Source organism: Callithrix jacchus, chromosome 5 (genome assembly GCF_049354715.1).
Source record: "Callithrix jacchus isolate 240 chromosome 5, calJac240_pri, whole genome shotgun sequence".
In the NCBI taxonomy this organism is placed as follows: domain Eukaryota; kingdom Metazoa; phylum Chordata; class Mammalia; order Primates; family Cebidae; genus Callithrix; species Callithrix jacchus.
In genome coordinates this window covers 131,530,813-131,557,715 of record NC_133506.1, presented here as the reverse complement: position 1 = coordinate 131,557,715, position 26,903 = coordinate 131,530,813, and the positions used below count along the sequence as shown (strand labels likewise).

Genomic DNA, 26,903 nt, shown 5'->3' with positions numbered 1-26,903 from the left:
CTTGAACTCCTGGGCTTGACCGAGGTACTTGAAGTACCTGGGACTAGAGGCATGCGCCACAGCACCTGGCTTAATCTTGCCTTGTTTTTTGTTGGTTTGTTTTGTAGAGACGAGGTCTTATTATGTTGCTTAGGTTAGTCTTGAACTCCTGGGCTCAAGTGATCCTCCCACTTCAGCCTCCCAAAGTGTTGAGATTACAGATGTGAGCCACTGTACCCAGTCAGTCTTAACTTGTTTTTTTGTTTTTTTTTTTGAGATGGAGTTTCACACTTGTTGCCCAGGCTGAAGAGCAATGGCACAATTTCGGCTCACTGCAACCTCTGCCTCCCCAGTTCAAGCGATTCTCTTGCCTCAGCCTCTCGAGTAGCTCGGATTACAGGCATGAGCCACCATGCCCAGCTAATTTTGTATTTTTAGTAGAGATGGGGTTTCTCCATATTGCTCAGACTGGTCTTGATCTCCCGACCTCAGGTGATCCGCCCTCCTCAGCCTCCCAAAGTGCTGGGATTACAGGTGTAAGCCACCAAGCCCAGCCAGTCTTGCCTTGTTTTTTTTTTTTTTTTTTTAAACCTTAATTTATTTTATTTTAATTGCATTTTAGGTTTGGGGATACACGTGAAGAACATGCAAGATTGTTGCATAGGTACACACATGGCAGTGTGATTTGCTGCCTTCCTCCCCATCACCTGTATCTGGCATTTCTCCCTATTCTATCTCTCCCCAACTCCCCACCCCCTGCTGTCCCTCCCCTATTTCCCCCCAGCACACCCCAGTGTGTGATGCTCCCCTCCCTGTGTCCATGTGTTCTCGTTGTTCAACACCCACCTATGAGTGAGAACATGCAGTGTTTGATTTTCTGTTCTTGTGTCAGTTTACTGAGAATGATGGTTTCCAGGTTCGTCCATGTCCCTACAAAGGATACAAACCAATCGTTTTTTATGGCTACTCTTGCCTTGTTTTAAGGCAGTGCTCTAGCATTGCTATGTAAGCACTTTTCCGTATTGTTATTAGTTCTTTTTTTTCTTTTACTGGTTATATATTCTTTGTAGAAAATCTAGAATCAGAGCCAAGGATATAAGGGAACTTGATGTATGATAGGTGTCATTATAAATCAACATGGAAAGGATTAACTTTTGAAAAGTTTGTGCTGAAAAAAGATAAAGTTATATTCCTACCTGATACCACACACATATGAATTATAGATGGATTAAAAACCTCAACAGACTGTAAAATTGGGGGGGGGAATATTTTATGATCCTGAGGAAGAAAAGAGTATCTCAAGATCTTAAAAGCAGAAACCCCAAAGAAAATAATCTATTTGAATAAATTCAAACTAAAAATTTCCATATAATAGAAACTACCATAAATAAAGTCATGAAATGAGCCCTTATTGGGGAACATATTTGCAATATATAAAATTGACTGACTATATAGAGAGCTTTTATAGGTAAATTTTAAAAAGGCATACACCTGCATAGCAAAAAGGATGAATAGGTATTTCATAGAAGAGGAAAACAGAGTAGCTAATAAATATACGAGGAGATGTTCAACCTCACCTACCAAGCAGAAGTACACAAATTAGACAACAAGCCATCATTTTACACCCATCATGTTGGCAAAAATGTCTTTATAATCACTGTAGGTAAGGATGTGGGGAGAGGGTTCGTCTTAACAATGTTGCCCGGCGCATGGCTCACGTCTGTAATCCCAGCACTTTGGGAGGCCAGGGTGGGCAGATCATGAGGTCAGGAGATGGAGAACATCCTGGCAAACACAGTGAAACCCCGTCTCTACTAAAAATACAAAAAGTTAGTGGGGCGTGGTGGCAGCACCTGTAGTACCAGCTACTCAGGAGGCTGAGGCAGGATAATCGCTTGAAACTGGGAGGCAGAGGTTGCAGAGAGCCAAGATCATGCCACTGCTCTCCAGACTGGGTAACAGAGTGAGACTGTCTAAAAAAAAGTTTGTTGTCAGGAACATAAACTGCTTCAGCTGCTTCAAAGAAAAATGTGAGATGATACTTATAAAGTGGAAGACACCAGTGCTCTGTCATTCAGTAATTCCACTTCTTGGTAGATAAATCATCATGTGTACAAGAATGTACATGTATAAGGATGAACAAGCATGTTTGCTGCAATGCTATAATAGTTAAATCTAGCTGCTCTTCTGTAGGGTAATGGATGAATGAACTGTTTTAGTCACATAGTGGAATGGTTCAGAGGAGTTAAAAATGGCACAGTAAATTTGCACAAATCAACAGGGATAAATTCCCTAAAGCATAATGTTGTGTCAGGAGTTTGAGACCAGCCTCACCAACATGGAGAAAACCCATCTCAACTAAAAACTACAAAAATTAGCCAAGTGTGGTGGCACATGCCTGTAATCCCAGCTACTTGGGAGGCTGAGGCAGGAGAATCACTTGAACCTTGGAAGCAGAGGTTGCAGTGAGATCGTGCCGTTGCACTCCAGCCTGGGCAACAAGAGCAAAACTCTGCCTCAGAAAAAAAAAAAGTTTAAAGATTGGTAGCTTTTCTCTAGTTAGATGAACAGATGAAATCCAAGGAAAAAAAATCAGTAACTTTTCGAGATTCAGATCCAAGATGGCCAATCACTAACAGCTCGGGATTGTAGCTCCCAGTGAAAGCTCAGAGAACGAGACGACGCCACACTTTTAGATGAATTTTCGTCACTTACAGATTAGCCGATTCCCAGTGGAGGAGCCCCACGGGTCGCCAGCGCGACTCTTGTGGCCGCCGCAGCGGTTTTGCTGGCACTCTTCATGCAGAGCAAACGGAACTGCTTCCCCTACTGACCGGAGTTTGGAGCTCTGGGAAGTCAGAGCCGCTTGTTGTGGACTCAAGAGGGAAGCCAGACCAGAGATTCCTGGGCAGAAGAGCACCATCAGTTTTATCACTGCTATATAGGCTGCCACAGTGGGTTGCTTGGATCCCAGCACTGGGAATCAATAAATCGGATGTCGACTCAGAAACCTAATTAGAAAGGTGGTTCATCTACAATGAAGGGAAAAAAACAGCCTAAGAAGGCCGAGTATACCCAAAATCAGAACCCATCAGCAACGGAACAAGCCCTGATGGAAAAGGACTCATCAGCAACGGAACAAGCCCTGATGGAAAAGGACTCATCAGCAACAGAACAAGTCTTTATGGAAAAGGACTGTGTTCCATTATCTGAAGTAGGCTTTAAAAGGTGGATGATAAGAAACTTCTGGGAGTTAAAGGAACTTGTTCTAACCCAATGTAAAGAAACTAAGAACTTTGAAAAAAGGTTCGATGAAATGATGAAAGAATAGACAATATAGAGAGGAATACAAATGAACTTATGGAGTTGAAAAATACAACACGAGAACTTAGTGAAATATGTACAAGCTTAAATAGCCGAATGGATCAAGCAGAAGAAAGGATATCAGGTCGAAGACCAACTTAATGAAATAAAATGACAAGACAAGAATAGAGAAAAAAGGATAAAAAGGAATGAGCAAAGTCTCCAAGAAATATGGGACTATGTGAAAAGACCTAATATACGTTTGATTGGTGTACCTGAATGTGATGGAGAGAATGAATTCAAGCTGGAAAATACTTTTCAGGACATTATCCAGGAAAATTTTCCTAACTTAGCAAAGCAGGACACTATTCAACCCCAGGCAATACAGAGAACACCACAAAGATACTCCTCAAGACCAACCCCAAGGCACATAATCGTTAGATTCACCAGGATCGAAACGAAGGAGAAAATATTAAGGGCAGCCAGAGGAAAAGATCAGGTTACCCATAAAGGGAAGCCTATCAGGCTTATAGCAGATCTCTCAGTGGAAACCCTACAAGCTAGAAGAGAGTGGGGGCCAATATTCAATATACTTAAAGAACAGAACTTTCAGCACAGAATTTCATATCCTGCCAATTTAAGCTTTATAATTGAAGGAAAAATAAAATCTTTTAGGAATAAGCAAGTACTCAGAGATTTTATTACCACCAGGCCTGCTTTACAAGAACTTCTAAAAGAAGCATTATATATAGAAAGGAACAACCAGTATGAGCCTTTCTAAAAACACACCAAAAAGTAAAGAGCATTAACATAAAGAAGAATTTACATTAACGAAAGGATAAAATAGCCAGTTAATATCAAATGGCAGTAACCCTAAATTTAAATCGACTAAATCCCCCAATCAAAAGATACAGACAAAATCTAATGGTATATCTAAATATATACAAAGACTCAAAATAAAGGGTTGGAAAAAAACTTAACCAAATGGAGAGCAAAAATAAATAATAAAAAGCAGGAGTTGCAATTCTCATAATTAATAAAATAGATTTCAAAGCTACAAGGATACAAGGGTAAAAGGATTAATGTAATAATAAGAGATCTTAACATCCAGATACATAAGACCCATAATGAGATTTAGATTCAACGAGACAGAAAATTGATAACGATATCCAGGACTTGAACTCAGATCCATTTTAAACACACAAAATATACATTATCCACTTTAAACACACAAAATATTGATCGGCCATTATTGATACCTATTTCAGGAATGAAGTAATATTTCTTTTTCCCTCTTTTTCTCTGTTTCCCTCTTTTTTTCCTCTTTTTCCCTCTTTTTCTTTCTAAAAAAAAAAAAAATCAGTAACTTTTCACCACATTACCATAAATACCTAGAAATAGAAACAAAAAAAATTTTCAACAATAAAAGTTATAAAATACCTAGGAATAAATGTTACAAGCTGTTAATAATAGTTTTTTTCAAAAATCTCTGGAGAAACCCCATTTCTACTTAACAAATATAGAATAATCTGGGTGTGATGGCGCATGCCTGTAATCTCAGCTACTTGGAAGGCTGAGGCAGGAGAATCACTTGAACCAGGGAGGTGGAGGTTGCGGTGAGTTGAGATTGCGTTGTTGCACTCTAGCCTGAGCAGCAACAGCAAAACTCCATCTCAAAAAAAAATAATAAATCTCCCCAGTTGCTTTTAATACATGGCCAGCGTTGACAACCACTGGTCTAGATAAAGAAAACTTAGACCTCATCAGGAGAAAAGAAGCTCTGGAGCCAAGTACAGTGGCTCATGCATGTAATCCCAGCACTTCGGGAGGCTGAGGTAGGTGGATCACTTGAGCCCAGGAGTTTGAGACCAGGATGGGCAACATGGTGAAAGCCCATCTCTACAAAAATTTCAAAAATTAGCCTGGCATGATGGTGCTAGCCTGTGGTCTCAGCTACTCAGGAGGCTGAAGTGGGAGGATTGCTTGAGCTTAGGAGGTTGAAGCTACAGGGAGGTGTGATCCCATCACTGCACTCCAGCCTGGGCAGTAGAAACCCTGTCTCAAAAACAACCAAACAAAAAACAAATTCCAGACAGATTAAGGACCTACATTGAAATAATGAGCAATATTTTACAAGAAAACGTAGTCCAATGTATAATCTAGAACTGAGGATACTTTTATAATGAAGATTAAAAACCCAGATAGCTCTATATTGTGTTTTTGTTGTTGTTGTTACTGTTTTGAGACAGAGTCTCGCTCTGTCACCAGGCTGGAGTGCAGTGGCGCACTCAGCTCACTGCAACCTCCGCCTTCCTGGTTCAAGTTATTCTCCTGCCTCAGCCTTCTGAGTAGCTGGGACTCCAGGTACATGCCGCCATGTCTGGCTAATTTTTTGTATTTTTAGTAGAGATGGGTTTCTCCATGTTGGTCAAGATGGTCTTGATCTCCTGACCTCGTGATCTGCCCGCCTTGGCCTCCCAAAGTGTTGGGATTACAGGCGTGAGCCACTGCACCCGGCCTGCTATATATTAAATATATAAAAACTTTTAAATTTCTATAAAACCTGAAAATATGAAATATGACAAAGGATACCATAAACAATGTCAATAGATAAATAGTGAATCTGGGGAAATATTTTAATATAGAAGGCAAACAAAAGAATAAACAGCTTTTTTTTTTCTTTTTTTTTTTGAGACAGAGTTTCACTGTTGTTACCCAGACTGGAGTGCAATGGCACGATCTCGGCTCACCGCAACCTCTGCCTCCTGGGTTCAAGCAATTCTCCTGCCTCAGCCTCCTGAGTAGCTAGGACTACAGACGTGCACCACCATGCCCAGCTAATTTTTGTATTTTTAGTAGAGACAGGGTTTCATCTTGTTGACCAGGATGGTCTTGATCTCTTGACCTCGTGCTCCACCCGCCTCAGCCTCCCAAAGTGCTGGGATTACAGGCATGAGCCACTGCGCCTGGCTGAATAAACAGCTTTTACCTATTGACAAGAAAAAAAAGGATATGAAAAGCAAAGAATATGAAAAGAAAGTTCCCAGAAAAGTTTATCAAATGACTCATTTAAAGATGCTCAAATTTAGGCCGGGTGAGGTAGCTCATGCCTGTAATCCCAACACTTCGGGAAAATGACATGAGTGGATCTCTTGAGGCCAGGAGTTTGAGACTAGTTTGGGCAATGTAATAAGACTTCATCTCTACAAAATATTTAAAAAGTTAGCTGGGTTTGTGTTCCAGCTACTAAAGAGGCTGAGGTAGGAGGATCACTTGAGCCCAGGAGGTCAAGACTGCAGTGAACTGAGATTATACCACTGCATTCCAACCTGGGTAACAGACTGAGACCCTGTTTCAAAAAATAATAATAAAAATTAGCTGAGGATGGTAATATGTGCCTGTAGTCCTAGCTACTCAGGACACTGAGCCAGGAGGATTGCTTGAGCCCAAGAATTCAAGGCTGTGGTGAGTTATGGTCATATGCCACTGCACTCCAGAGCAAGACTCTGTTTCCTAAATAAATAATGAATAAATAAATATTTAATGCTGTATGTGGAAACTTGAAGGAAATAAGACATTTTCAGATACAAAGGTTTAAAAACTTTCCTCAATATGTCATGTCTCAGAAGCTATTAAAGGATGTTCTCCATTGTAAAGAGGCAGTAAACCTAGAAAGCAAAGATGGAGACTTACCCAGGAGTAAGTCTTGGTTCAGGACAATATTGGAGGGTAGTCCTGAAAGATAGCTGTGTCCCAGGCCTTCGGATTGCACTAGGGGGCAGAAAACTCCAGGAAGGAAGGTTCCAAAAATCACAGTGGAAGCTGGCATCTCTGACTCACATCCAAATGAACTGTTCATTTTGTTAGGACTGTTAGGGGTGAATTAATGACATACTGAAATCTAAGTAAATAGAAAATAGCAAAGATATTAATTTCAGGGGAAACACAGTTATACAAGAGAGGAAATGTGATCATAGGAAATATAAAAATGCAATCACTCGGTTTAGTTCTGAACTCTGTTGACAGAGTCGTAATGAGGAAAATAGGGATTTCATAAGAAATTGTGTTGTAAACCTGTTTGGAAAGTTGCAGGTACAGAATCTGTGTGTATTTGTGTGTGTTGGTGTTGGTGGGGATGAATTACCTGCCCAAAGCAGAAACTCAATAGACAATGTCTCCAATATCAGTGTCTCGTTTTTTTGTTTGTTTGTTTTTGAGAGAGAGTCTCTGTCGCCCAGGCTGGAGGGCCGTGGCACAATCTTGGCTCACTGCACCCTCTGCCTTCAAGTTCAAATGATTCTCATGCCTCAGCCCCCCAAGTAGCTGGGATTACAGGTGCCTGCCAGTGTAATCCCAGCTGCTCTAGAGGCTGAGGTGGAAGGATCACTTGAGCCCAGGAGATCCGGCTAATTTTTATATTTTTAGTAGAGATGGGGTTTCACCATGTTGGCCAGGCTGGTCTCGAACTCCTGACCTCAGGTGATTCCCCACCCTCCTTGGCCTCCCAAAGTGTTGGGATTACAGGCGTGAGCCACTGCACCTGGCCATAGATCAAGCATTTTATAAATTGTATTTTATTATTATTATTTTTTTCCTTCTTTTTTCTTTTCTGTTTCTTGCCATCCAGTAACATACAAATTATATTTTAAATTCATGTTTTAAGCTTGTCAAAAATAATCACTTAACATTTTAATATATCTCCCTCCAGTATACACTGAAATTTATATGTTCATACATATTTTAAGTACGCAACATTTGTCCATGTATTTACTGTTATTAAAATGGGTCATATTATATAGTGCTTCCCAAATGCCAATCCACGGGCCCTTTACATGAGAATCTCCTGAGAACCTTTTCAGAAATGCTCAAAAGCTCATCCCAGAAAATTCAGTTCAGTAGTCTGTGGCAATGATATATAGTCAGGTCTGGGGATACTTTTTAAGTGGCTTTATTACTGTCATCTAATATTTTTCTCCCTCATTACTTTTTTTTCTTTTTTTGAGATGGAATGCAGTGGCATAATCTTGACTCACTGCAACTTCCGCCTCCTGGGTTCAAGCAATTCTTCTGCCTCAGCCTTCTGAGTAGCTGGGACTACAGGCATGCGCCATCATGTCTGGCTAATTGTTTCGTGTTTTTAGTAGAGGCAGGGTTTCACCATTTGGCCTAGCTGTTCTCGAACTCCTCACCTCAACTGATCTGCCTGCCTAAGCCTCCCAAAGTGTTGGGATTGCAGATGTGAGCCACTGTGCCCGGCCTCCTCATTACTTTTTGTGGCTCTAAGGTAGTCCAATTCTATAAGACTTGCTAAGTGGTCATTTTTTGTCCCCAGGAAAAGAGAGGGAACAAAGCATCTGATAAAGCCAGTATCATGGCTTTTGATGCCCTGGTGACCTTCTGTGAAGAACTGGGGTAAGTAACTTATTTTGTATGAGGAGCAAAGTGTCAGTGACATCGTTTACTCCCCCGGCACCCCTTATTTAAGCAGCTGACGTAAGACAGCCTGTAGGCTACCAAGGGACCCTTGCCTGTGAAGGCTGTTGCATTGGGCAGTGTGGAAGTCAGGATCTTGCTCTTCTCTGTTGGAGGCCCCAGGAACTCTGGCAGTGTGGGGATTTGCTCAGCATTCTGGGTGGTATCCTTCCCCCCACTCCACCCTCTTCTGAGATGGCTGGCATCACAGGCCACTCAGTCCCAAGGGATGTGACCAGCTCTGAGCTGTCAGCTTTGTGGTCATTGTGTGCCACTGAGCTGGGATGTCTGGCTTCACTTGAGTAGTCCTCACCCTTATCCAGGACCCACACAGAAGCCTGTGGCCCCGCTTACCTCAGGGAGTCATGTGCTTTGAACACTCTCATCTGTTTTACCTGCATCTTCAGACAATGGGGCTAGGACCCTGGAAAAAGCCAGAGGACTGCTCAGTGTAGTCAGGTTGTGTCCAAGCACTCAGTGTGAGTGCCTGGGTGAGAGACACCAGGAGGAGTCGTTTACATTTTGGTCTAAAAAGCTTTTGGATCCATCTGATCTCATGGAATGATCCCGTGAGGGGATGATGCTGACGTGATTGCATCAGACTTAGGTGAATAAATCAAGGTCCAGGGAGGTCACAGTCACAAAACTCATGGTAGACCGAGGCCACTGAACTCCCATCTCCTGATTATCAATGGTGTGCTCATTTTCATACACTTGGGCCATCTTGGTTTTTGCAAGAGGAGCGTCCTGAAGCACGATGCTGAGTGCACGGAACTGGTGTCTAATAGATGTTTGGGCTCTCCTCAGGGAGAATCAGAGCAGCTCTTCTTTGGGCTGTATGTTTTTATTTTTACCTCCTCCTGTTCACCACTGAGTCGGTGGCTCCTGGACTGAAGCTATTTTCTTCTCCAAACTGCCATCTCTAATTTGGCCTCTGTGGCATGACCACGCCCAGCAGAAGTGGTTGGCTATAGTGCCGGGACCACCCTTGGCCTGCAGCCGTTGCCACCAGAGCCCTTTTCAAGAACAATTAATACAGGGGTTGCTAAATTTGGCCTTCTTAGGCTTCTTGAGCAGAGCTCTCATTTCTGGTGAGGAATGAAAGGGCCAAGTGTTCCTGTTCATTGTGAGTCTTCTTTGCTGAAAAAAAGCCCTGGGGCTGTCTGAGGCTCTGGAAGCCTCTCTGGAGGGTTAACTCTGCCTGTCCCCGGGGTCTGCTCAGCCTGCCAGGCATGGGAACAGGTCCTCCTAAGGGCCTCTGCCTTTATTTCTCCTGTCACCTTCCGGGGAGCTGGGACTTCTTAGTGCGTCAGTGACCTGGTTGCCAGGAGCTGGGGTCCAGGCATCTGTGGACCCGAGGAGTCCAAGTGACAGCCTCAGGCTGCCTATTGTGCAGCCTCGTACCTGTCTCCTTGCTATGTGTGATGGTTCTGAAATCCAGGCGACAGACTGTAATAAACATTGCTGGTATGTCGTATTGGCTACTGTTCTTCGAATAAGTGAATGTTTCTTAACTGGTGTATAGCACAAAGAAAACGCCCTTTCTCCACCAGATATTTGCTCCCTAAAAATGGTTCTCGTTGAAGGCTGAAATTGAAGCAGCCTCCCACCAACAATCCCTTGGGGTAGGCACCTGGCGGCTCCGCCAAAGTAGGTACATTTCTGCAGAGGAAGCTGTAGGCTTCCTGTCAGTTTGTTGTGGGGTCTGACCAGGTACTTGGGTCAGTTACTAATTAGGCGGGGCTGCAGCAGCCAGTGGTTTCCTTTCTTCTCTGCATGTAGTTACTTTCTATGGGCTCCAGCCTTGAAAAGGCAGTGTTTGATTATTCATGACAATGAGCATCTTTTAGTATCATAAGGAAAAGTTATTAGGTTTGACGTAACCTCCAGCTTAAGGCCTCAGCATTTTGAGATAGAAGAGCAGCCTTATATTTAGACCTGGATTGAATTGGGCCCTGTTGTCTGCTGGGATCTTGGGGCTGGGAGTGCCTGGCATCTTCTTATCTATGTGTTTGCTCATTCATTCATTTACTCAGCCAACAAATATTGACTGATGCCAACTCTGTGCCAGGCACATTGAACATGGGGAATACAATGGTGGGCAGAAGGAGCCCCACCCTGTTTTATGGTGCTTGGTCCAGTTGGGAAGAGAGCACTACAGACGCAGTAGAGACATGTAAGTCCCAGAGCCGGCCATGGTGGCTCACAACTGTTTTTTTGAGATGGAATCTTGCTCTTGCTGCCCAGGCTGAAGTGCAATGGCGTGATCTTGGCTCATTGCAACCTCTGCCTTCCGGGTTCAAGTGGTTCTCTTGCCTCAGCTTTCTGAGTAGCAGGGATTACAGGCCTGTGCCACCATGCCCAGCTAATTTTGTATTTTCAGTAAGAGACAGGGTTTCTCCATGTTGGTCAGGCTGATCTCAAACTCCCAACCTCAGGTGATCTGCCCACCTTGGTCTCCCAAAGTACTGGGATTACAGGCGTGAGCCACCGCTCCTGACCAGGCTCACACCTTTTATACCAGTACTTTGGGAGGCTGAAGTAGGAGGATCACTGGAGCCTGGCAGTTCAAGACCAACCTGGGCAACATGGCAAGACCCTGTCTGTACTAAAAATATAAAAAAACCTAACAAAACAAAACAAAAAACCACACACACAATTAGCCAGGCATGGTGGCACATGCCTGTAGTCCCAGCTGCTCAGGAGGCTGAAATGGGAGGATCACCTGAACTCAGAAGTCAAACCTGCAGTGAGCCGAGACTGTGCCACTGTACTCCAGCCTGAGCAATGGGCGTGAGACCCCATCTCAAATGAAAAAAGACATGTAAGTCCTATAAATGGTATTTTGAAAGTATATAAACAGGTGGCCTTGAGGATCCCTAATCCTCAAGGGTTAGGGATGATTTACCTGAGGGAGTCAGGTTCAAACTGAGATATGAAGGATGAGGAAGGACTAACGAGGCCATGGAGTATGGTGTAAGGGAGAGCATCCCAGTCAATGAGAATAGCATGTGCAAAGGCCCTGTGGTGGGAGAGAACATGGCATATTCCAGAACTGAAAGACATGCTGAGAACCCAGGGGCAGGGTGGGGTGGGATGAGTGCATGAGATGGCTAGAGACAGGTGGGCCAGACCGCATAGGGACCTGCCGGCCCGGGTGAGGCTTTGTTCGGGAAGCTTGAACTGGTGGCTATATCTAGATTAAAAATGAGCTCTCACAAGTTAGCAGATTTGAAAAGGAATTTTTTTCTGCATCTGGTTGTGTTTTTCTTTGTCAAGGATTTGTGAAATTGCTGGCTGGGCCTGTGAGCCTGTTAGAGAACCTTGTTAGCCATTGCTCCTTCCACCAGAGCCAGTGGAGCCATCCTGTCCATGTGCTTTTAGGGTTCCCTAAAAAGAGTAGGGTCAGGGACCCAGAATTGGTCTCAGATCAGCCTTCCCATCTTATTAGTCTGAGTAACCCTAAGCCAGATGCAGTATTTTCCTAGATTCTTTCCTCATGGGAAAAGAAGACACCAGGGCTTGGCCCCTGAGCCAGAGGCAATCACAAAGGGACCCACCACCGGAATAGGGGGCGGTCAGCTCACCTCGCCCTGCTGCTGTCTCAGCCCCCAGGAAGTCAGGTCACTCCTCTTCACGCTTTCCACACTGGGTGTTTTCTGTGGAAGTGAGTAAACCAAACACAATGGCAAATAAGATGAGAAGCAGGACAGCGGCGATGAATAAGATAATCACTGCCAGGCCCCCCTGGTCCCAGGGGTTCTGCCAGAACTCATCATTCCAGATTGTCTTCTTGATTACCAGTTGGTCCATGAGATTCTGGAAAAGAGGGACAGACGACCTGAGTGCAGGCAGCCCTCCCAGGCCCTGTCCCAAGGTGCTATGCTCTGCTCCCTGGATCCAGTCTCTGTAGCAGCCAGCCTCCCTGGCAGCTGGGGACATGGAAGGGCTGGATAGTGTTTGTGCTCAATGCCTCCAGCTAGCAGCAAATGGTGTTTCCCCACTCTAGCTACAGAAGCCAGGACTGGCGCCAGAAGAGGGTCCCTGGATTCTTCCTGGGGGCCGCCCCTGGATTCTCCAATCCTTCTTTCCTGAGTAGCCCTGGCATGAGCAAGAACTTTCTCTCCCATTCCCAAGACCTGCTTGGCTGGAATCTTAAAAGTACCACGATAGATCCTCCCTGTTTTTCCCGCCCCAACTGCCAAACATTTGGGAGGCATTCGAGAGATCTGAATAGCAGCCGAGGAGGGGCCAACTCCAGCTGAGGCCTTGGTAGGCTTCTTGGAGACAGCTGAGAACAGAACTTCTAGAAGCAGAGCTCGTTATCACAGACTGCAAGCCTGTAGCCAGGTGAGGGCTGCCCAGGTGGGGAAGGAGGGAGCCATTACCTGATTCTGCTGGTAGCCGTCCTGGGTCCTACAAGGGCAATTCAGGGTGGTCCTTCAGACCTACACTTCAGCTCAGGGCTGAGCTGAAGAGGCTGCCAGGTGACCAGAGGTGCACCCGGACTCAAAGAAGCCACTGTTGAGAGGAAAAGGCGTGAGCGTGGCTAAGGGGCCCTGACCAGACCTTCATTGCTGTCACCAAAGCAAACAAAGGTGGGCTAGGCTGGTTGCCTGGCAACCACAGTTCCCTTTCTGCCTTTCACATTTTCCCTTCAGCTGCTTTCTGCCCTTGTGTGATGTCATTTGGGGGTGCTCAGGGCACACATGTTAATGAGTCCCTCCTGAGAGAAGTCAGACTTGGAGTGGATGGGGAAGAGACTGGACCCAGGGCCTTTGCCCCAGGCCATTAGGCCACCTCACCTGTGGCTGGTTTGGACTGGGCTGTCCCGTCTGGATGATGTGTGGACTGAGAGGACCTGCCCGGAACTCAGGAAGTCCTGAGGCTGGGACTGGCGTAGGCCTCACTTCCTGTGCTTTGGGGCTGGGGCTGGGACTGGCGTAGGCCTCACTTCCTGTGCTGTGGGGTGAATGATTAACTGCAGCCCTGGCTGGCGCCTGGCACCTCCTGGAACTGTTTCTGGGGGAAGTGTTGCTCCCCGCTGAGGCTTCCTATTGGTGCCTTTGTTCTCAGCAACATTGTGTGGTTGATTTCTGCCTCCTGGTACAGTAGGGGAGCTGGGAAGAGGGAATCAAGCCTGTCCCTGGTGTGTGAAACCTAGTGGCCACCATTTACTCATTTAAAAGCTAGGATGTGAGGCCCGCTGTGGCCAGGAACCACGCCAGGCACTGTACAGTTGTGAGATTAGAAAGGCAGGCCCTGCCCCCCAAGGGCTTCCCTTCTAGCCATTGGGTGCTCATCCCTGCTTGTAAAGATCTGTGAGCTTTTAGAAATGCCCAGGCCACCTGGTACCACTTACATCAGCCTCTGAGGACATCGTGTTGTTTACAGTTCCTCAGGTGATTCCCCTCATTGTGGCCAGGGTTGGATGACAGATGGTGGCAGATTTAGTACAGTTGTTCTTAACTATCAGGGGCGTCACTGACCCGGCTTACCTAATGCTTTCCGTTTCCTTGTTTGAAACTTACTAATGCCCTTGGCATGCTGGACACTCGCAGCAGTAGGCCAGTCTCTAGTACACCCTTGGCCTGTGGCTCTGTCAGTTAAATCAGATGGTTATCAAGAGTCAAGTTGGTTTCCAAACCTGTTCATGGCAGTTGTACTTGTAATTACATAATTGAATTTAACATCCCAGGAACCATCAAAGCAGCAATAATAGCTGAAACCCCAAATTTACATATGGGGAACAGGCACAGAGAGGTTAGATGACTTAGCCAAGGTCATCAGCTAGTAAGTGAGTTGGAGTTTGAATCCAGTGGCACAGTCTGCGCTCTGAAGCACCTGTGCTGCACCTCAGAGTGAGTAGACAAACGAGTTGTTTCTAGAAATACCTGTTGACTACTTTGGGATGACTTTGGAGTTACTCAGAGAATGTTTCTGTGAAAAAAGATGCAGACATGATAACTAAACATTGGGGACATTTTGTAAAAACCCAGATGGCTTTCATACTCAGATTCCTTTGCCTTTAAGTTCTTGCTCTGTTTTAAAGAAACCAAAACTAGAAAGTAACAATACAGGAACTCTGTTCAGCAAGCCCACACTCAGAGAAAGGTCAGGAAGACCAGCCTAGGAATAGGAACATGTATGTTTCCATTTAATGCGAGATGTGTAAGAAAATAATAAAATGACATGTGTAGAGAACTAAGGTGTTTTTTAACAAAAGTTGCTTTAACCAGCTTTTTCAATTAATTGCTAGCCCCGATTGGATAATTTTTTTTTTTTTTTTTGAGACAGTGTCTCACTCTGTAGCCCAAGCTGGAGTGCAGTGGCGTGATCTCGGCTCACTGCAACCTCTGCGATTCTCCTGCCTCAGCCTGTATCACAGGCGTGTGCCACCATGCCTGGCTGGAAGGAAACTTTTTTTTTTTTTTGAGATGGAGTTTGTTCTTGTTGCCCAGGCTGGAGTGCAATGGCGTGATCTCGGCTCACTGCAACCTCTGACTCCCAGGTTCAAGCAGTTCTGTTTCAGCCTCCTGAGTAGCTGGGATTACAGGCATGCACCACCACGCCCGGCTAATTTTGTGTTTTCAGTAGAGATGGGGTTTCTCTGTGTTGTTAAGGCTGCTCTCAAAACTCCTGACCTCAGGTTGTTCACCAGCTTTAGCCTCCCAAAGTGCTGGTATTACAGGGGTAAGCCACTGCGCCTGGCCAGGAAACTTTTATATACTCTGCCAAGTTTTGCAATGAGATTCTTGTATCTGTGCCTTTATTGTTGGTTTTATTTTATGTATGTTTTTATTTTTGTAGGGACAGGGTCTCCCCATGTTGCCCAGGCTGGTCTCAAACTCCTGAGCTCAAGGATCATACCTCATTGGCCTTCCAAAGTGCTGGGGTTACATGCATGTGATGTACTGTGCTGGCCTATTGTAGTTTCGTTTTTTTGTTTTTGTTTTTGTTTTGAGATGGAGTCTCACTCTGTTGCCCAGGCTGGAGTCCAGTGGCACAGTCTCAGCTCACTGCAGCCTCTGCCTCCTGGGTGCAAGTGATTCTCCTGCTTCAGCCTCCTGAATAGCTGGGACTACAGGCATGTACCACCACACCTGGCTAAATTTTTTTTGGATTTTTAGTAGAGCTGGGGTTTCACCATGTTGGTCAGGCTGGTCTCTAACTCCTGACCTCAAATGATCTACCTGCCTTGGCCTCTCAAAGTGCTGAGATTATAGGCATGAGCCATTGCGCCCAGGCCTATTGTAGTTTTTAATCAGCCGTGACATACAGACAGTATGGCACACAGGTCTTCTGAGTAGAGTGCAGCCCTTTTGAGGAGCCAAGAGCAGCCTGCCCTGTGGTGGAAGCAGAGGCCCCAGCTGGGGGTGGGCTTGAAGAGGCTGGTGAGATGATTGTCGGGACCACTTAGGATGCTGCTGCAGTGATCACAGTAAGCATTGATGGTGGCGTGGTCCAGGAAGGCACAGTGGCAGGAACAGACAGGTGGTGGCCAAGTCAGACGTCCTCTAAACCTGAAACCAGCCTAATGGCCGCCCCTCCCATAGCCCCCGCCTGTCTTCAGGCCACCCAGGTCTGCAGCAGCTTTGTTTATTCTTTCCCATAGTGGGACAACTGCTGCCACCTTTCCATGCCCATCTTCCCTAGGGAAGACTGGCATGAGGAGCTGCCTCTTGAAGGAGTGAGCCAGGCTGCTATCAGAGAGCAGACCTGGTTGATTAATCTCAGTGGGTTTGAAGCCTGAGAAGGAGTTGGTCTGACAGCTGTGCTGAGTGTGTGCCAGTTGGCGGAGGAGCAGGGAGTGAGTCCTATGACGGCAGGGACTGAATCCTGTGTGGGGTCAGCAGTTGTGCACCACTTGCCCTGGAGCGGCCACTCAGCCTGCCTGTGCCCAGGGCTGTCTGTGGTTCCCACCTCTCTGCAACTAGGCTGGAGAAGCAGAATATTTTCTAGCAAAGAGCCTCAGCCTCAGCCACCCTCCAGCAGGGCCATTCTTATGCTGATGAAAACTGGCTTATGGAAAAGTCACCCAGGAATTGGGCTGCTTCCCTGTTGGGGCATCTCCCAATCAGACGGCTTCGAGGGACCCTCCAGCTATTGGTACTGGGAGGGAAAAATGCAGGGTTTCCTGTCTGTCCACTCCCCTGTGTTTTTCTGGGAGGGACGCCTCATTGGGCACCACCCCAGTTCTTACCTGTTGGGTCCCACCCACTCCTGCGAAGGTTATTCTGAGACAAAGTTTGGTATGTGGGTGTTTTGGGTATGGGGTTGGTCACTGGAGGATAATAGAATTAGAGCCTTGTCTGTCCTGCAACCAGGAGGCCACGTTTTGGGTCAGGAGCCCTGGGTGTGGTGAGCAGAGGCTCTGGAGCCAGACAGGCTGGACTGAGGCTGGCTCTGCTGCTTTTCAGCTGGTTGAACTTAGACAAGTAAGCTAGCATCAATCCATGTCCTCATCTCTATATGGGGGTAACAGTGTTCTCTTCAACACTGAGGTATTGTGATGAGTAAATGAGTTTATCTGCACCAGAATGCTGAAGACAATGCTCAGTGTGTGTAAGCCCTCAGCAGATTTTAGCCATCTTATCATCATCATCATCATTCCGAATCCTATTCTTTGGAGGGAGCTGAGAATGGGCAAATTCTTGAATTTCCTTTCTATTGTATGAAAACACTTCTCTGGGTCTTTAACCTAAACCTGTCAGACAAGTCTGTGGACACCAGAAAGTGAAAGCAGACAGTGAGAGCTCCTCCTTGCCTGTCACTGCCAGTGTGGCCTGGACAGCCAGCTTGAAATGGTGTGGCTGTGGCAGGGCCTGCCATCCCCTCTCCATGACATGTTTCTCAGGTAGACAGGGCTCTGCTCCTAGGCAGCCAGAGCATGGCCATGCAGGGCAAAATGACGGAAGCATGTGAAAAACACCTCTCGGCTGGGCTTGGTGCTCCTGCCTGTAATCCCAGCACTTTGGGAGGATCACCTGAGGTCAAGAATTCGAGACCAGCCTGGCCAACATGGTGAAACCCTATCTCTACTAAAACTACAGCAAATTAGCTAAGCATGGTGGCGCATGCCTGTAGTCCCAGCTACTTGGGAGGCTGAAGCAGAACAGTCGTTGAACCTAGGAAGTGGAGATTACAGTGAGCCGAAATCGCATCACTGCACTCCAGCCTGGGCAACAGAGCGAGACTCCCTCTCAAAAAAGAAAACAGAAAAACACAGACCTCGTGGCTCTGGAGAAGCCATGGGGAGGCACCTCGGGATGCTCTGTTTGGCCCCATTGACGTTTCTGGAGCCGTGTGCCTCTCCTCCCCGAACTCCTGGGTTTGTAGCTCTAGCTGGAAAGTTCTCTGGAAGAAAAACTCAGCTGAACGGAGCAGGACCAGTCTTTAAAATGGGTCCCTGTTCCCCTGGTTGGTCCCATGTTTCGAGGGGCAGATAATGGTGGTTCATGTTGATGAGGCTCTTGGATATGTGCTAAGTGCTAGACGCAAGTCATCTGCATTTATTCTCACAGCACACCCCAGGAAGCAGTACCAGGATTTGCCCCATTTCACCAAGGAGGAATTCGGCTTAGGGAGGTCGAGTCACGCAGCTGACAGGGTGAGGGTGTGAGCCCAGACAGCATACAAGTGGGGGAGGGCCACGGGGTCAGCATGCAGATTACATTAGGGCCTTCCTCTGGCAGTTTTCGAAGACCCACCGGCCTGAGTCTGCTAGTTTGGGGAGTCTGCTAGTTTGGTTTAGGCCAAAGGGGCAGGCAGTAAAGAGTTAAGTGCTGTTCCTGAGCCTAGCTAGCCTAAGCCTCAGCCTGGCAGAGCTCGTTAGCAGCTAATGCATGACAGGAATTTCATGGCACCCTCCACTGGTCCCGTGGTGTTACCACCTGTGTGGCATGCTTCTCTGCGTGGTTTTCCAGCTTTCGTGGGCACAGGGAGAGCAGAGGCCACACCTCCTCTGGATGCACAGAGCCCAGCCCAACCTCAGGGAGTCTGGCACCACAGAAACACATAACCCAAAGGCTTTTACTTGGAAACGGGCAAATACTGGACTAGAATACTGACATGCTCACACGCTGGCGGAGTGCGGATGCAGAAGCTATTGCACAGAGCCCCTCTGATTGCCTTGCTTCTCTTTGGCATGGATCAGTAGAGCCCCAAGGACCAGTTGCTCACAGATGGGGACTGTTCTCCATCAAGGTATGGGGACACCTACTTCCTTGTTTTGTTAAAAAGTGCAAGTAGGCGAAGAAACCCAGGCAGCTGACCCAGTCTTTGAAACAGTTGACTCCTCAGCACCCAGTGTCCACAGGCAGGTGAGAGGTTTGCAGCTGTACCAGCCCTGGTTTCCTTGGTAGGGCTCCAGGTGTCGAGTGTCCAGGTACCTGGGCCAGTCGAGAGCTGGGGCCAGGGGAGCCTGGTTTTGAGGGGCGAGGGCTGCAGGGTCAGGCTGATGACCTGTGTCACGGCGTTGGCCATCTCCTCTCCAGCTTCTTAGCCATCCCCCATCCCTCATGGTGGTGTCGGCTGTATCTGGACCTTCCTGCCTCTGTGCTCGGGGCAGCAGCAGTGAGTGCAGCAGCAGCTGCAGGCTATCAGCAGCAGCAGCAGAACAGTGGCTGGAGGGCAGGGAGAGAGCACAGACTCAGGCAGGGGAGAGAAAGGATGCCCACCGTCCTCCCAGAGAAACCCACTGTGTGCTGGGGTCTTCCCCCACAGGTCTGATGGAGGGATTGGAAAGACCCAAGAGACTGGTGAGAGGTGTGGATGGTCGCCATGCTGGCTGCCTGGGCCAACCTCCTCCGTGTGTGTCTCCTCTTTCTCTGCCCAAGCCTGGCTCCCGTCATCCCTGCAATGGGGTCCTGGGGTGCTCCTGGGCCCAGTTCCCAGCACTGCCCATCATCCAAGCAGCATATCAGGGGATGAGGGAAGTCCCTTGGCTTCTTCCAAGGGACAACTGGCTTTCCGCCTCGATCTGGGAGATATCCACCACCTCTGCCAGCCCTCTGGCTAGCACCATGGTGTGGTCTCTCAGATGCCAGGGTGAGCCATGGGGCGCTGAGTGCCCCGACTGACCTGTGAAAAGGACGATGACTGAGAAGGCCACGATCTCCACGGGCTCAGCCTGGGGCAGTCTCTGTAGCTTGAGCAGCAGCCTCTCACCCACGGCTCGCATCTCCTGCACGAAGTTCGTGGCGGCCATGCTGCGTTGGCTTCCTCTCGGGGCTCCTGCCAGGCTGTGCCGGGGCAGAGAGAGCAACTGGAGCTTCCACAGCTGGCCCCACACTGGCAGCAGCACCAAGATTCCACCCTCTGAGATTCCACCCTCGCACCCATCTGCAGCCTGCAGAACGAGTTTGTCAGGTCTCACGCATTGCACCCCGGTGACTTCTACATAGTGGTGGCCCTCAGTCCCCACTTAGCTGACAGGGCCCAGGGTAGGAGAAGTTGGTGATGACAGCGAGACTGAGGGCTTGCTTCAGGGGCTGCCGGCCAAGGCCAAGGTTGGTGGTGGTTTCTGGCTTTTCTGTTCTGCTCCCTTGTCTTGAGGCACCACTTCTAGGTTTTGCCAGCATGCTTGGGACTGGCACAGCTCCCTGCTGGCTGCTGGGTCCCTCGGGGTGGGGAGACTGGCATTGGATGCCAAGTTGGTACTCTTGCCTTCCATCAGTATGGGAACAGAAGAAGCAGGTTCTCTCAAGAGCAGGTTCATAGGGCTTCTGGCCAAGGTCAGCAGAGGTGAAAACTGTCCCTGTCCCCCAGACCCCCCCACCTCTCGCACCAGCCCAGTTTCTGCACTTATGCTTGTTCTCCTGTGGGGGAGAAGGCCCCCCACCTCTCTCATCAGCCCAGTTTTCATACTCATGTGTGTTTTCTCAAGTGGGGAGAGGCCACCCTATCTCTCCCACCAGCCCAGTTTCCACACTCACGTGTGTTCTCCTGTGAGGGAGAGCCCCCCTGCACCTCTCCCACCAGCCCAGTTTTCACACTCGTGTGTTCTCCCATGGCGGAGTGGCTGAACCATGTCCCTCCAGGTTTTGCCAGGACTCTGTCCTGTCTGCTGGGAGGATATCTGGAGGCCCAAGCTGCTCAAGTCAGCTCCTCCCTGCTGGCTTCACCTGTTTCTCTGGCCTTACCAGGAAAGTCTTCTCCACTCCCACCCCTGCCCTAGGAGAGCCTCTTGCTGTCTCAGGGTGCCTGAGAGGCCCAGGGTGCAGCTCCAGGCTGAGCCTGTCTGGGCTGTTGTGTCTTTGAGCCACTTTCCTCTTCTGCCTCTCCTGTGGGTGTGAGGGAGCTGGAGCCTCTTTAGAGAGAGACCAGAGACAGCCTTGTCCCACCCCAGCCTGATCCAGGCAGTTGCTCGAATCCAGGGGTGGGGGGTGGGGGGGTGCAGGTGGCAGGCTCGAATGCCAGACTTCAGCTCTAATAATTGTGGCCTCACCCAGGTCTCAGCCGGTTCTCCCTGAGATGGCTGCAGGCAGTGAGGCTGGTCCCTCCCGGTGCTGCTGCCTTGGCAGAGCTGGTTTAGAACCACTGTGAAGGTCATTGAACGGAGCCCTCCACCCTGCACTTGGCCTGTGTGTGGGCTTTGCATGAGCACCCAGGATGGTGAGGAACCCCCACCTGCTGAGGCAGGCCACCCCCTGCAGAAGGTTGGACCCCTGCTGGACCCCAGTTCGTCCCACTTGTGCTCACTTAGACCTTGAGCTGCCTTCTGCCTCATAGTCCTTCAGGAGCAAGATGGCAGCCAGCGTGTACCTTCTGGATTTCTTTCTCTGCCTGGGCGCCTGAGTGAGTGTTTTCAGCTGTCTTCCTTGAATGCCACCTCCACTTCTTACTTTTTCGACATGAACAGGTTGCTTCATGTCTCTGACATGGAATGAGATGCTGGTGTTTTGAGGCTGTTGGGAGGACTGACCATCTAGCAGCATGTTGTAGACGGCCACAGGGTGGAGGGTGCCCAGCATACGAGAATGCCCCTGTGGGAGTGGTCTCACTGGCTTTGGGGGCTGTTACCCCCCATGCACTGTCACTATCACCCACAACACCTTTTGGGTGTTTGTCCTAGGGCATCTGCGGTGTGAGTACTGAAGGAATATAGGCAAGCTGGAGATGGAGAGTTGTTTTTGCTTTTTTTTTTTTTTTTTTGAGATAGAGTCTTGCTCTGTTACCCAGGCTGGAGTACAATGGCATGATCTTGGCTCACTGCAACCTCGGTCTCCTAGGTTCAAGTGATTCTTCTGCCTCAACCTCCTCCCGAGTAGCTGGGACTATAGGCACCTGCTGTCACACCCAGCTATTTTTTGTATTTTTAGTAGAGATGGAGTTTCACTATTGGCCAGGCTGGTCTTGAACTCCTGACCTTGTAACCTTGTGATCCACCTGCCTTGGCCTCCCAAAGTGCTGGAATTACAGGCATGAGCCACTGGGCCTGGCCAGGAAATTTTTTTAAGGGATGATGGGGGTGACAGGCAGAAGATGGTTCCGTAGAAAGTTAGATGAGTTCCTGTCAAAAGCAGGAGGTTCCCTGACTTAGATCCACCCTGCTTCTCACACCTCACCTGTGGCAAGTGTGTTTCTGCAGAGGAGGTGAGGATCCCAGTTTTCAAGTGTACTGAGAGGCATAGGGTCCTAGAATGCCACAGGTCATCCATTCCTACCTCCTTCCTTCTACACATGGGGAAACTGAGACCTGAGAGAGCAAGTGAATTCTCTGAGTTTACACAGCAGGACAGGGGACCATCTAGCACCCCCACTGGCGCCCCACACTATCTTTCAATGGAGGCCTTTCTCCAGCTTAGACCAGCTAGATAGGAGAGCCCCCTGAGGGTGCTGCTCATGCAGTGGGCTCAGTGCAGGAGCCAGGGCCCCAGAGCCCTCTGGAAGCCAACTGGCTGTGCTTGGCCAGCCCCGGCCCACACTTGTGGATCTAAAGCCGCTTTTATCAGCATGTCACCACCAGGCTGGGCCCACACTAGGCTCTTTGAGACTACCTGGAGTCTTTTGTGTCTAGCCAGTCTCAGCAAAGGACTGTCCCTTCTGGTCAGCCCAAATGGGACACTCCCTCTGGCCCGGTGGAGCAGGCTTGCACAAGGACAGTGGTCCCCTCGGTTCTGGGACCTCCGTGCCTCTCTCCCCAGCTTTCCGGATTCCCTCATTCTTAGAGGGATGATGATGCCGACCATGTCCCTTGTAGGACAGTTTGCACATGGCTCAGAAGCTGGGCTGCCTTCCTCCTCTCCCTGTCTGTCTGCACTTGGTCTGGTGTTTTCAGCCTTATTGGCACTGTGCCCACACAGCCTAATGTAGCCCAGCAGAGACACTCCTTAAAAGAGGAAGTGGACAGGCGGTGGGAGGGCAGGGAGAGCTTTTTCGCTTGTGTGCCACACCCAGAGACGCAGGGAGAGATTGCGGGGGGAGCTTTTCCTTGTGAGTGAGAAGTGGCGTGGAGACCTGGAGTCGTGCTCACCAGAGCAGGGAGGAGGATGGTTGGGCTGAGGCTGAATTTACTGTGCAGGAAAAGTGGGGTTTGTTGCTGAGAAGCTCCAGCCGGCCTCCAAGGGTTGCAAAATGGGGAGCTGCAGACTCATGCCAGGTGGACCTCAGCCCCCAGCCGGGAAAAGTGTCAGTTCCCATCAGCAGCAGGCTGCAGCTGGGGAGAGTGGCATAGCTTTGCACCCAGGACTTCCCTAGGGGGCTGACTGGGAGCTTAGTATGCCAGCCAGTCATGGACAGCCTTATCCAGCCTGGGAGGTCTGACCAGGGCTGCTCACGGTATCCTGTCCCTCAGTTAGCAGAAGTGGGGCCATTGGACATGGCTGTTCTGCCCCCAGAGAGCTGGAGAGGAACCCCAGGAGCCCCTTTGCTTTGCAGTTGATACCTTGTTATTTGGAGCATAAGCCTGTGGCCGAGCCTTCATGGGGTAAGTTGGGGAGCTGAGGGGTCTTGTTCTCTAAAGAGGAGGAGGCACATTCCAGCCGGTCCCCAGGCGGTCTTCCCAGTGGGCTATTTAAAGCCAGGCCAAGGGAGTGCCTGACGCTTGGTGCCCAATATAACCAGCAGCCGTCAGGTGACTGTGTGGCATGTACCCCAGCTGCTGCTCCTAAGGGAACCTTGGTGTTCCCAGCTGTGGCAGGGGGAATGTGGGAGCTCTGAAGCTGGCCACCTCCCCTCTCCTTTCCCTTCCTAGGTTCGGCAGGAGGAAGGCAGGGAAGCCCAGAAGGGCTCCTTACCATTCTGTATTTTTCCAGTCTTTCTATCTCAGGTTCACCCAACTCCTTTCCAAAACCACACTTCCCACCTGTGAACCAGGGCAGCCAGAGTCCCTCCCAGCCCCACACTTGGTAGTGCCTTGGTTGGAGGTTTCTCAGGGGTTCCTGAGTGGCTGCCAGAGCAAGTGGTGGCTTCCTCTGGCCCTAAGAGGGACTGCAACCCAGCTGCCACCAGGCCTTCCTGCTGCCCAGGCAGCCCAGCTTGGAGCCTTCAGAGGGTGCACCCTGGCTGCAGTAGCAGGCAGCACAGGGGAAATGAGCAGGGTGGAGAAGGCTGGCAGAGCTGGAGGGATGGGAAGCATTCCTTTGTGTGGCATCTCTTGGCACATGGAGCCTTGCAACAGAGAGGCAGGCATCCTGCAGGCCAGACAGCTGCCACTTGGTCCTGAAGCTTCCCTGCTTCCTCCTCACAGAGCTGATACTCGAACACCAGGCACCCCATGAGGAAGGGCTGGCAGCAGGCGGCATGTTTGAGACTGATAAGCGAGGTGTGCTGGTGGCACAGGGCCCCAGAGGGCTGCTTGCTCTGCCCTCTTGTTTCGTCATGGTGGGTTTCAGCCACCCTTGCCCTGCCAGACGTTATCTTGTTTGAGGTCCAGCTAGGAGAAGGCGTAACTGCCACTTGTGGGAGATTTGCAGGGTCCAGTGCCTGAGCAGCCGGGGGAATGCCCCTGTCTGTGGCACTGATCCTTTGGGTGACTCCCCTTTCTGCCCTGGCTCCAACTGAAAGTAGAAAGTGGTACTTGAACCCCTGGCAGACCCTGCTCCTGTAGTCACCCAGGGCGGGGGGGAAGCACTTTCTGCTGCTGGTGTTAGAAACAGTAGGCGCTCCTTCTGCAGCTACAGAAGCTGGCCGTTCATTCCTCCTCCGTCCCGGTTCAGGGACTGTGTTGGAGGGACCCTGTCTACTTGTGTCCAATGGATGCAGGACAGGGATCCCCACCTGTCTGCCTGGGGCATCTTGAGTGACAGCAGCACTGTCACTCACTGCTGTGCCCCAACCCCCACCTGGCCTGACCCTTTCCCTACTGTGCGCCTCCCAAACACCACAAGAGTTGGTCTCCCCAGGCACCAGCCCCAGCCAATGCCCCCAGCCTCTGCTGAGCCCAGAACACTTGGACTGATCCTTGGTTTTCACATTTCCCTGGGTCATTGTTTTTCTTTCTTACTAGATGCCAGCTTGTTTGCTTTGAGGAAAATGTATGGGGGTTGGGGGGTGGCTTTAATGCTGGCTTGAGGACAGGGAGGCAGGAGGATATCTAGCTTCGGCTCATGGGCCTGCCCAGGAGGGATGCTCCTGGTGCTTCCCAAAGAACCAAACAGCCAGGCCCTGTTTCCTTAGGGCCGGTGTCACAATCAGCCTGTGCATCACGGTGGCACAGCAGAGGTCCTGGATGCCAGCATAGTCCCTCCTAGCCTCATTTCTGTGACCTCCCCACCTAAGCCTGGGTTGAAAGTCAGTCATCCAGGTTCCTGGTTTGGTGTTCAAGCCTCATTGCCAGAGGGAGATCTGGGGGCTTATGGGGTTCTAGATGGGCCCAGGAAGGAGGACCCAGGCTGAGCCCTGAGCTCACCTGGCAGTGAGCAGGCCCAGCCCCCGAAAAGACACAGATGAGCAGAGTCCTGCTGCATCCCGAGGGCACCGCACGCTGGCTGGGCAGACCCTTTGCTGACCTTCTGGACTGAGCTCTGCCCTAATCCCGGGAAAAAGGGAGGCTCAGCAGGCCAGCAGCCATTCTCTCCCAAGCCGGACAGCCAAATCCCGCTTTTAAGCCCCCTGAATAGAAAGAGCTGAAATGAACTTACAGAGTAAGCAGGCCCTGGGGGCCCCTCTGCTGCCCAGCAGGCATAGGGGGAGGTGCTGTGAGTAGAGCCCCCGGCACTCCCGTAGCACCGGGTCCCAACAGAAGGGGCAGCATAGGTGTGTGCAGGAGGCTGCCCGACTTCTCTGCAGAGAATTGACCAGGCGTGTTTCCCAAGACCTCCCCTCTGTGTTTATGGTGGACTGTGGCCCTTCACCCGGGGGCAGGAGACACTTGCTGCTCCCTCCCTATCCTCCCTTCTTCTGTGGCCAGTGCCGCTCACCTGGAGCTCAGGTGTTGGGGGCCGAGCAGCAGCGCCCCAGAGTGGAGCCTCCTTGTTCTGTCTTGGTACTTCCTCTGTGGGTGCCGCTGCTCCCCTGGGCGCCTCAGCCCAGCTCCTCTGCTGACAGCCAGCTGCTGTCTCTGCCTGGCTTTTTTGTTGTCAGTCGTCCTGGAGATCCAAGTGTCAAATTACTGTCGCGAGGAGGAGCCCGAGGAAGCCCTGCTTGGGAACTTGTCCTCCAACTTCGTGGCCCGGTGCCTCACCTCTGCCCTGGGAGGGCTGCCTGGGGACAGGATGAGCTCCCTCTTTTCTCTTCCTCCTCCTCTCCCTCTCCCCTCCCTGTCCCCTCCCTCTCCCCTCCTTTCCCCCTCCCTCCCACGCTGTGGGCTGGGCCTGGGCTGGGAGCTGAAGAAAGAAGTCGGCTGTCTGCCTCCCTGGCCAGGAGGACTCTGAGCCTGTAGAGGGGAGTCCTGCAATCGCTCCCAGCTCTTGGACACCCACCTTACCCTTGGGAGGGCCACCCCTTCTGTCTCTCAGGCCACTTCCTGGCTGGTCCCTCCCTCTGGCCTCAGGAAAAACAGTAAGCAGTGAGGAGTTGGCGCCCCCCACCCAGGCCGAGCAGAAGGCTTTGCATCCAGCCTCTGGGGAGGCCGTCGTGCTGCTCAGCATCCGAAGGCATCTTGGGGAGAACTTGGAATCCTGAGTGACCCGGGAGTGGCCTGCGCTCCCGGCAAGGCGCCTCATGTTCCTCGTGAGAGGAGGGCCTTCTGCCGGGGCTGTCACCAC

The 26,903-nt window shown here is 49.8% G+C and overlaps 4 protein-coding genes across 11 annotated transcripts in view; 1 reads left to right on the top strand and 3 right to left on the bottom strand.

The window, feature by feature from the left end:
- SAP30BP (SAP30 binding protein) overlaps window positions 1-13,628 on the bottom strand; it is a 62,691-nt gene extending 49,063 nt beyond the window's left edge. For 2 of the 3 annotated variants that reach the window (XM_054256502.2, XM_078374666.1), the window contains exons 1-2: window positions 6,976-7,140; window positions 4,542-4,625 (exon numbers count right to left, since the gene is read on the bottom strand). In XM_054256502.2, the coding sequence (XP_054112477.2) occupies window positions 4,542-4,625; window positions 6,976-7,111 (220 nt within the window). In that variant the 5' untranslated portion in view covers window positions 7,112-7,140. Of the gene's footprint in view, window positions 1-4,541; window positions 4,626-6,975; window positions 7,184-11,662; window positions 11,777-12,341; window positions 12,414-13,559 lie in introns of those variants that run through there. The other variant, XM_078374662.1, reaches the window with a different exon arrangement.
- The window catches only part of ERLN (endoregulin), a 22,992-nt gene extending 9,364 nt beyond the window's left edge, over window positions 1-13,628 (bottom strand). The window contains exons 1-5 of one of the 6 annotated variants that reach the window (XR_004743577.3): window positions 13,560-13,628; window positions 13,143-13,275; window positions 12,342-12,573; window positions 11,663-11,776; window positions 6,976-7,183 (exon numbers count right to left, since the gene is read on the bottom strand). Coding sequence is in view for 5 of the 6 variants with exons in the window: in XM_078374671.1 (XP_078230797.1) it covers window positions 12,379-12,567 (189 nt within the window). In the remaining variant the exon portion in view is untranslated. Of the gene's footprint in view, window positions 1-6,975; window positions 7,184-7,932; window positions 9,179-11,662; window positions 11,777-12,341; window positions 12,574-13,142; window positions 13,276-13,559 lie in introns of those variants that run through there. The other 5 variants (XM_078374670.1, XM_017972840.4, XM_078374672.1 and 2 more) reach the window with 5 other exon arrangements.
- The window catches only part of RECQL5 (RecQ like helicase 5), a 43,372-nt gene that overhangs the window by 9,076 nt on the left and 7,393 nt on the right, over window positions 1-26,903 (top strand). The window contains exon 7 of the mRNA XM_002748737.6: window positions 8,615-8,694. Within this exon, the coding sequence (XP_002748783.1) occupies window positions 8,615-8,694 (80 nt within the window). The remainder of the gene's footprint in view (window positions 1-8,614; window positions 8,695-26,903) is intronic.
- On the bottom strand, window positions 6,976-26,903 carry SMIM5 (small integral membrane protein 5). Its single transcript, XM_078374669.1, has 7 exons — window positions 26,619-26,903; window positions 26,118-26,400; window positions 19,837-19,997; window positions 13,560-19,379; window positions 12,342-12,413; window positions 11,663-11,776; window positions 6,976-7,183 (listed from the first exon to the last, which is right to left on the bottom strand). Exons 3-4 carry the CDS (start codon window positions 19,961-19,963, stop codon window positions 19,273-19,275), a joined length of 234 nt encoding a protein of 77 aa, XP_078230795.1. The 5' UTR covers window positions 19,964-19,997; window positions 26,118-26,400; window positions 26,619-26,903; the 3' UTR covers window positions 6,976-7,183; window positions 11,663-11,776; window positions 12,342-12,413; window positions 13,560-19,272.

Bases quoted from the DNA above. Each gene is read 5' to 3' on its own strand.
- SMIM5 (XM_078374669.1), bottom strand. From the start codon at position 19,963: ATGGCCGCCACGAACTTCGTGCAGGAGATGCGAGCCGTGGGTGAGAGG. The intron at 19,380-19,836 runs GTCAGTCGGGGC...CCTGCCCTCCAG, and splicing joins AGTCATCGTCCTTTTCACAG to CCACTGTTCTGCTGCTGCTG.